Source organism: Sinocyclocheilus rhinocerous, unplaced genomic scaffold, assembly GCF_001515625.1.
Source record: "Sinocyclocheilus rhinocerous isolate Xijiao unplaced genomic scaffold, SAMN03320098_v1.1 scaffold2338, whole genome shotgun sequence".
In the NCBI taxonomy this organism is placed as follows: domain Eukaryota; kingdom Metazoa; phylum Chordata; class Actinopteri; order Cypriniformes; family Cyprinidae; genus Sinocyclocheilus; species Sinocyclocheilus rhinocerous.
Genome location: NW_015644013.1, coordinates 171,943 through 182,095, shown reverse-complemented (window position 1 = coordinate 182,095; position 10,153 = coordinate 171,943). Strand labels below are relative to the sequence as shown.

Here is a 10,153-nt window from a genome sequence, read left to right as displayed (position 1 = left end):
ACGCCCCTCACACACACACACACACACTCACTCACTCACTCACTCACTCACTCAAACGGCTCGCTGGGGTCTGGTTTCTGCAGCTGAGCTGGGATAGGGATGCGTTTGTAGTACATCTCCCAGTCAAAAGCCCCTCGCATCGCATCACCGGCCTGCGTCTCGTAGCCGAAGTTATCGTGGTCGATCACATCGATCATCGGACACACGATCGTTTTCCGGTTCTCTGCGATGCGATCTGAAAACCAATCATTCACTGCCATCAAATAACAGCTTCAGGAGCTGAACAATCAAGTCAGGTCTCCTTCATTTCTACAGCGCTTTATGCAGTGCAGACTGCTTCAGAGCATCTAAACGGTAATAACAGTGTTGATGTTAATGCTCTCACCCAGTAACGGCGGCAGCCAGTTGACGTTGGCCTCGCAGTGTGAGTCCAGGAACGTGATGACCTGACCCTTCGCAGCCGCGGCGCCCAGCAGTCTGGTCCGGATCAGACCCTCACGCTTCTTAGTGCGCAGGATTCGAACCTTTGGCAGCTGCACCATGTACTCCTCCAGAGGAGCCTTCAGATGCTCTAGAGGACACAGAGTCAAGTCAAGTCACCATTATTTATACAGCGCTTTTTCCAATGCAGAATGTGTCAAAGCAGCTTTACAGTATTAAACAGGGAAATCACACAATTGTTGGCTTTTATTCTTCAGCAGCTTCATTCCTGTGTGACATTACAGCGCCGGATACTGTCGCTTCTCACGTGAACCATCCAGATGCAGCAAACTGAAATGTGTGGCACAAATTCTGTTCCTCAAATAAAACCATTGTGTAACCTTTGAAGACTGTCGATAGAGCTTAAAATGAACCCTCTTCCTTTCTCAATGTTGAATCCACCGATGAAAACACTTCAGATGTGATTCAATCATAAAACATAAGCTGTGATTGAGTTAGTCTCTTTCATGATTCTTATATGACTTATTTCAGTCAGATACAGCACAATATTTTGCACAATTTTTCGAGAAATCCCGAAAAGTGGCTTGGATGTCAGTGATTTGTGATATATTGTGATGCATTGTGATATACTGTGATATATTGTGATGCACTGTGATATATTGTGATATATTGTGATGCACTGTGATATATTGTGATATATTGTGATGCACTGTGATATATTGTGATGCATAGTGATATATTGTGATGCATAGTGATATATTGTGATGCATTGTGATATACTCTCATATATTGTGATGCACTGTGATATATTGTGATGCACCGTGATATATTGTGATATATTGTGATGCATTGTGATATATTGTGATGCATAGTGATATACAGTATTGTGATGCATTGAGATATATTGTGATGTACTGTAATATATTGTGATGCATTGTGATATATTGTGATATATTGTAATGCATAGTGATATATTGTGATATATTATGATGCATAGTGATATATTGTGATGCATTGATATATTGTGATGCATTGTGATATATTGTGATACATTGTGATATATTGTGATATATTGTGATGCATAGTGATATACAGTATTGTGATGCATTGAGATATAATGTGATGTATTGTGATATATTGTGATGCATTGTGATATATTGTAATGCATAGTGATATATTGTGATATATTGTGTACATTGTGGTATATTGTGATATATTATGATGCATAGTGATATATTGTGATGCATTGAGATATATAATGTGATGTATTGTGATATATTGTGATGCATTGAGATATAATGTGATGTATTGTGATATATTGTGATGCATTGTGAATGTGATATATTGTGATGCATTGTGATATATTGTGATGCATTGTGATATATTGTGATGCATAGTGATATATTGTGATGCACAGTGATATATTGTGATGCATTGTGATGTCTTTGAGTCACAGCTGACATACTCAGCCTTAATACTGTATATAACTCAGCCTTAATACTGTATATACAAACATGTTATTCATCAAATGTGCTATCTTCACAGATGATTCAGTCCATATTTCTATGTTATAAATAAATGTCGTTTTTCTGCAGTATTTGTGGTGCCAGTGTTTCAGTGTTTGTCCGGGCCGGTCCTGACTTCAGTGTGTGATGCATTGTGATATATTGTGATGCATTGTGATACATTGTGATATATTGTGATGCATAGTGATACATTGTGATATATTGTGATGCATAGTGATATATTGTGATGCACAGTGATATATTGTGATGCACAGCGATATATTGTGATGCATTGTGATGTCTTTGAGTCACAGCTGACATACTCAGCCTTAATACTGTATATACAAACATGTTATTCATCAAATGTGCTATCTTCACAGATGATTCAGTCCATATTTCTATGTTATAAATAAATGTCGTTTTTCTGCAGTATTTGTGGTGCCAGTGTTTCAGTGTTTGTCCGGGCCGGTCCTGACTTCAGTGATGGGACCCCGCATCAGATCCAGACACGAATATAGTGTGGACGAGTGAGACGAAACCCAAATACTGAAATGTGTTTTCATGCTTGATTAAAACAAGAGACAGCCCTCATAAGCGGACTCACGGAGAGAGGATTATGGCTGTCATAATCTGACGCTTATGCAAACATGTGACGCAGTACAAACGCAGGGACAAACCAGGATCATCCCAGAAACAGCAGCTCACAATCTGTCACACAAATCAAATACGCTGGCTGACTTACACGAGATGACAGGTTAAGACTGACATACAGCCCGGAAACATCATGTTTCTGATGATGATCCTCATGCACATGCGCTGTTCAGACACTCTCACTGAATGAAGTGCTGACGGACACGGAGCGACTCGTACCTTTGTCGCTGAAGTCGTCCACGAGGATGATCTCGGCGATGAGCTGCGGCGGCGAGCGGTTGAGGATGCTGTGAACGGTGCGCAGCAGAGACGACCAGCCCTCGTTATGGAAGGGGATGATGATGCTGGTGTTGGGAAGATCTTCTGTGTACAGCTTCGTCTTACAGCTGCGACACACAAACACAGCTGCATTCAGGGTGACACACACACTCATGACGGACATACAGTCACAGCTTGATGCTATGCTTTCCTTTGGAACTATTTTCAATTATTGCCACACTTAAGTTACTGATATAAAAGATACAAACCTCTGCATTAAATCTATAGCACACTGTGATCACGTGTGCCGACAGTCTAATTAAAAACATCAGTCACATTCATTCTCACATTGACGAGCGCTGTTAGACTGACGCAGGCCAGCCTAAAACTTCAAAAGCATCAAGAATATGACATTTTTTGGATCATTTTAGCTATTTGTAGTGATTGGGGAGGACTCAACGTCTATGGAGGTGAGGCACGAAGAACGAGGGCCCTGGTCATCAAAAATGCTGCCAGCTCTCTTTTCCCAACCCTTCACTCACTGTCTGGTTAAACTGGTTTGTTCACTACTGTGTAAATATATTTTGATGTGGAACCGGAATCGTAGTTGACAAGTCAAACATGACACACATCAGACGTCTCACAGCGACCGCAGCCTGCAACCGTTCACTATTAAAACTTAAATAGAAGAATGTTGGTTTCCAAATAAATGTGACCCTGGACCACAAAACCAGTCATAAGGGTCAGTTTTTTTTAATCGAGATTTATACATCATCTGAATAAATAAGCTTTCAATTGATGTATGGTTTGTTAGGATAGGACAATATTTGGCTGAGATACAACTATTTGAAAATCTGGAATCTGAGGGAGCAAAAAAAATCTAAATATTGAGAAAATCATCTTTAAAGTTGTTCAAATGAAGCAGTCCATCGCAGGACTAACAAACACTAACAGGGCAGTTTAGTGTCACCTGTCCTGCAGTGAAACCAGAGCAAACCCACATCGACAAACTCGGCTGGGACTCGAGAGATACCCACCAAACCACTTTTACAACAGTTTAATATTTTAGAGCTGAGCATGACTTAAATGTATACTGACAACAGAAATGTTCAAGACTTCTCCAGGCCTAAATATCACAGCTATGTTTTTCAATATAAACCAAATATTGTCCTATCCTAACAAACCATACATCAATGGAAAGATTATTTATTCAGATGATGTATAAATCTCAGTTTAAAAAAATTTACCCTAATGACTGGTTTTGTGCTCCAGGGTCACATATAGCAAAGACATTGTTGGCCTGTTGTAGTCATAGTGTACTACTGTTGTGCTCTACACAGTAACTCAAGCAGAGTATCTGCTGCTGATGTACAGTAATGCGTGGAGCCTGCAGGAATCGTGACAGACGTGTGCTGCAGAGGTTTAGATTGAAGCGGAAGACGAGAGCGGCTCACTTCGGGTGTCTGATGTCAGGCAGGGATCTGTTGAGGGCGATGCGATTGCTGACGAATATGTTGAATCCGTTCTCCCTGTAGGCCTGGTCCACACGGTCCGAGTCGGTCAGCGGATACGGCCTGCCCTGCTCGCCGACACCTTCAACACACCACAGATTCACCATCACACTCATCTGCAGTCCAGCTCTATCACGCTTCATGCATCACGTGACGCACCTGAACGTGCCGCTTCACTCTTCATCAGTGCATAGTCATGCCAGTCCTTCTTCCGAACGCCGTCGTTCTGCACTTTGTGTCTGTTTATTCTCTGAAAACACATAAAGCATGTGATGTTATGAGGAAGACTGTGTGCTAGTCTTTGTAATGCATTAGTTGTGAAGAAAGTACAAGAGGACGGAGAGAAAGAACAACCCTTGAACCAAACAAACCACCTTTTACAAAACACCAGAACCGAGGATGAATGAATGAATGAAACTATGCTACTTTGTAGTAAGGGCCAGTTGTTAGAACTATGTTACCTGTATAAAGAGTCTGTATGAAACGCTTAGCAAGACTGAAAATTATGTCTGATTTGCTATTTCTGTTCTGCTGAAGTATGATGATTCATCAGTGGAGCTGTAAAGGGTCATGAATCCTCTCTTGTTCTGTGACAGGACTTTCTGAGCTGGTAGTTTGTCCCAAAGCTTCTTCTACACACTCAAAAGGATCTACGTTTTCTTCGCAAAAAGAGTACATACTTCAGGCCAGGGCGTAGTGTAAGTAGGTGAATTGGGACACAGTTTTCAGCTACGTGTCTGATTTTTAAATGCAAACACTGTTCACAGCCACACCTCTTTTAAAAACAAGCACGTCCCAAAACCTTGGCTGTAAAGCAGAGCAGTGTGAATGATCTGGAACGGAAAAGCTGTTTGTGTGCACGAGGTGACATGAAACGGTTCTTCCAGGTGTAATAGTGTGTGTGGGTGAAGCGCCGCTGACAGTGAATGTGTGTGAGGGATGGATGCACCTACTGAAGCTCGGGAAACAGAGGCGCTATCAGACCAGCGGCCTGGACCAGAGCCAGCCGAGAGCCTGAACAACACCGCCTTTCAACAACACCACGCACAGCCTTCCCTATGAACACCAGCAGCACTACAGGAACATATATATTATATTTATAATCCTCATGTCATTCCAAACCCATATGGGCTTCACCTATATAAGCCTATAAGCCTTTCACAGCACCGTACGTATTTGACTGTACACACTACTGTACAGATCGGACTGCTGATGTCTCCCAGGTTTAAAAAAAAAAGTACACTTCTATAATGTACTTAACTCTTTCCCTGCCAAACACGCAATTTTCCAGGTTTCTGTGTTTTCGCTGTTATACGCTAGGGGGCGCTATTACGCATCTCCTGAAGGAGTGTGGAAAGTGCTGATCAAAAACACAGACGGGGAAGACGCAGAAACAGCGATCTTATATGTAAGCATATGCGTATGAAAAATAACACGATCATCAACACTAGCCGCATATAAATAAAAACTGCCTAATGTTAGAGTGAAATGTGGATCCAGAAAGTGGTAAAGGCCTGTGCAAGCTTTGGGAGTGTTCCCAAAATAGCACTGAACGTAAGCAACGTATGCTGTTCAGCTGCACCACGCGGAAACATTGTCTACGTTGTTTACACTTTGATCTGATATAATAAATTTTTTTGTTGTAATAAAAACAGACCTAAGCGAAGAATAGCATTTAAAATGACTTAAAATACATATATAATAGCAACGAGGCAATAATAATTAGTTCAAATAAAGTATCAAACGCAAGTAATTATATGATTTTATTGAACAAAACTGTAGAGCTAAACTACATTACACATAATAACACATGCCAGCAGAGGGCGCCCGCGGCTTGACGATTGTTTTACACTTTACTGAAATAACAAGCATTATATCCCATCACACCATCATCCCATCCAGCTACTGATGAAGAGGAGACAGAGATGGGATGCTTTATGGCCAGAGAGACACAACCTCAGCTGACAGACACACTGATATTTACACATCACTTCTGACGTGCTGTACTCAATTAACTCAATCAGGTATTCACTCAGAAAAATAAGGAAAAAGATACTGCAAGTCACATTTTTGTGTAAATGATTGCTTTACTCATAAATCAAAAACTGTCATTGTAAAATTCATTCAAATTTCCTAAAAGAAATGGCCTCACAATGCTAATTCTTTTTATGACAGGTCCATTACAACACAATCAAGTAAACAAAAAATCATCTAGTTGTGTGGTTTTATTATTTATTTATTTTTCCCCCAAATCAAATCAATGGCTTTATTTGTCTTATGCTCAAATCTAAAGAAGTGATTAAAATGCTATCTGAAAAATAATCAATATTCCTCTAAAGCAGACAATAGTGCTAAACAACCATTGAGAGAGCTGATTTATGCTTTTCTTTAGTTTTCATATTTAATGTTCAGGTTAATATTGATAATTCTATTTAACCCAAGAACCATATGAACAAGTTTAATGCTTGTTTTATCTGAATGTGAAAAATACTGTACTAGTAGGTAGGTGTAAGTGTTTTAATGTACATGACAGAATTACACATCATATACGTCTAAAGTCAATTTGTTATCGGTCTGTGAACTTTGTTCAAAAGAACCATATAATAACTGATCAACCAATAGCTTACCAGCACGTTGATAAGCCCGTCTACAGCGCGATAAAGCGACGCGACAAAACTACAACGCGTTCCAGTCGCGTCGCGTTCCTCATCTGACGTTCCGGCGGAACTTAAAGAAGTCAAAGACTCTTCTAGCCACGTAACACTGCCATATACGAGCGAGTTAAGAGTTTCTGCTGCGATGTTGTAAACTCCGAGTGTATGAACGCTGTCGTACCTGTAGGTGCGAGAGTCCGGCGGCGTCCGCAGAGCTGTCCAGCACTCGCTCCAGAGACGCGGACCACCAGCCGACGCTCGGCAGCAACAGCAACACCAGCAGCAGCAGCAGCGCGACCTGCAGCAGCCTCTTCTGCTTTCGCCGCATCTCCGAGCTCTCTCTCTCTCTCTCTCTCTCTCTCTCTCATATCCTGGACTGAACCACTTCATCTCTCGAGCGGGGAGACCGTTCAGCACCACGTTCACTTCACAAAACGGGTGATTAAGGATTTCCCTCTTAATCTTTTTTTTATTTTATTTCTTTTTTTTATTTTATTGCTAAGAACGTACACCATCAATGCCAGGGGTACATACAATTGAGAGTACAAATGCAGGTTACAAAATCAGGAAAATATCGTACAAATGACACAATGAGACAGTTTTAAGGGCTTTGGAGTTGCTGGATGTAAGGAGAGTGTCCAGATAGGATTTAAGTTCCTTATGAAAAATAAAAAAGTAAGGCTTAGCACCCTGAAATTTACATTTATGTAAGAAAAATTTCGCTAGAAAAATAAACAAATTTATCAAGAAATTGAATAAAATTGAATCAAATAAAACATCTTTGTATAACAAAGAAAAACGTTGTGATGAAAATGTGCGTACAAAAATACAGAAATCCATCCAGAACATACTTGTATATGAGCATTCCCAGGAGATTCATCTTCAGCACCACAAAAAGAACATAAAGAGTCAATATCAGGAAACATTCTTTTTAAGTAAAGCTTTACAGGATAAAAAAGATGCACAGAATACCATCTTCTTCTCTTCAACGTTCAATCTTGTCTCAACATGACTGACTTTACCTTTAATGTCGTTTAATTCAGCACATACGAAGTCCACTGTTTTTTTTAATCCTTCGATTTTTAGGGCATTTTCACTCACCATTTTTTCTATGGTGTCAGAGCGAGTGTTAATCAGATTTGAGAGCGTTGAGACAACAGAGGAGCTATCATCATCTGCCTTTCCCTTTTTGGATGGAGGTTTAGCTGGGCTATCTGGAAGAGGGGTTTTGGCCCCAGCCAGAGTTTCTTCCACAGCTCCATAATTGTGAAAGTCCATCTTGTCAGATTGCCGCGAAACACGCGACATCTCTTTCCTTTTGTCAGCGGTCGGCTTCATATTTCGAATCTCGATGAAAGCAGAAAGATAAATGTGGGTGATTTTGTGCAAAAAAAATAAAATTTAAGCAATGATATTTATGCCGTTATAAAAGTTTGTCAGCAGAGCTCGGCGAAAGTTAAGTTAGCAGGACGCCATCTTGGACTCCCCTTTCCCTCTTATTCTTCCCCAAGCTGGGCTCGCTGTTACTGCGTCAGTAATGTGATTGTGAACTGAACGCAAGCTGCTGTTTTATGAATGAAGCAGTGGCATCCCACACAGACATGACGTTATAATTATAAATTATAAATGTATTATAAACATCTATTATTGTATATTTATTACATATTATACATTATATTCAGAGCAATCAGAGAAAGGAACAAGGCATTTCAAGTTCTCTAAAAAGAAGCAGTCACAGATAACCAGAAGAAAAGAGCTTATGTTAACAAAATCACTAGAAGCATGAACACTTAGGCAAGCTTGGACAAACTTCTGCAATTCTGAAATAAATGTGGTTTGGATGATGAGTTTGAAGAGTAGCCATCAACAACTCACAGAATACTATACCATGTGATAAATGATAAGGTATTAAAGAAATGACTGGATTTGTATGATTATATCCTTCCTAAAGACTGTAAAGCAGCAGATGAGCTCCCTCTAGTGAAGCCTGGGCCACACACCATACACACTCTCCTTTTAATTGTGCATATTTCACCATAATAACCAGAAATCAGCAAATTAGCAAGAATTACACAAATACTGTAGATGAAATAATTCCATACGGTACGGGACAGCCTTCGTTACATCTGAACTTCAGTCAGAGTCAGTGTTATTCCACTCAATCCTGATGGCTTCAAGCAGCTCATGATTAGTTCAGTTAGTTAGAGTTTAATGTGAGACTGTAATAATCACAAACAGTCTGAAGCATTAATGAGCTTTGGACAGTGATCGGCTTACATCATCTTCCTCCACGCTTTACTGTGGTATTATTATATTTCTCACAGACTCAGATTCATCTCTCCACACAACTCTGATTTCTGCCACAAACCTCATTCTCATCTGTCTTTGATTATTTCTGAGACAGAAAAAGCTTTTTAAGGAGTGCATTTGCTTAATTCTAAAACAGTCATTTGTGGTTAAGACCATTAAAAGCTTTGTGTTTAGCCGTCTTTTTTTCTTTGTGTGTGTGTGTGTGTGTGTTTGGAATTCGCCCATGTGTTTCATAATGGTGTGTGAAAACATCCGAAACCTAATGATCTGTCGTGGAGTGTTAATGAAGATTTCAAAACATATTCTGAGGTGTTTGTCCCATTTTATGAGTTTACATACAATGATAAACAAAGGCACAAAGTCTCCCAAACTCTGATGACCGAACATACTTCAGTCCCCCGAGATGATTTAATAACACACGGTCACATTCACAAAGACAATATTTCATCTCTTTTAGTACCAAATGTTTTTGTGTAAATATCTTTTTAAGGATTTTAACAAAGCTATATCCACATTTGTATGGCATAAGAAAGCCCCAAGAGTGAATTTAACCACACTTCAGGCCCCGCAGGCTAAAGGAGGGCTGAATCTCCCAAATTTTAGACTTTAATATCTAGCATCACAGTTCGGCCCACTGTGGATTTGGCTGCATCCATGGAACAGTGACGTGAGATGGGTCTCAATAGAGCAGCATGAAATGAAAACTACGCCAGTAACAGTTATTCCTTTTCTGGGCACAAGGAAGAAGCTTTCTGTGATTTCTGTGAAAACCCTGTTCTCCTTTGATGCATGGCAGGAATCACATAGACTCTTAGGCTTAAAC

General features: G+C 40.1%; 1 protein-coding gene across 1 annotated transcript in view; it reads right to left on the bottom strand.

Annotated features, from left to right (window-relative positions):
* The window catches only part of LOC107757869 (polypeptide N-acetylgalactosaminyltransferase 10-like), a 9,725-nt gene extending 2,370 nt beyond the window's left edge, over positions 1-7,355 (bottom strand). The window contains exons 1-6 of the mRNA XM_016575472.1: positions 7,202-7,355; positions 4,526-4,616; positions 4,310-4,448; positions 2,817-2,983; positions 386-571; positions 52-235 (exon numbers count right to left, since the gene is read on the bottom strand). Coding sequence (XP_016430958.1) covers positions 52-235; positions 386-571; positions 2,817-2,983; positions 4,310-4,448; positions 4,526-4,616; positions 7,202-7,348 — 914 coding nt within the window. The 5' untranslated portion in view covers positions 7,349-7,355. The remainder of the gene's footprint in view (positions 1-51; positions 236-385; positions 572-2,816; positions 2,984-4,309; positions 4,449-4,525; positions 4,617-7,201) is intronic.
* Between the last annotated feature and the right edge of the window lie 2,798 nt (positions 7,356-10,153).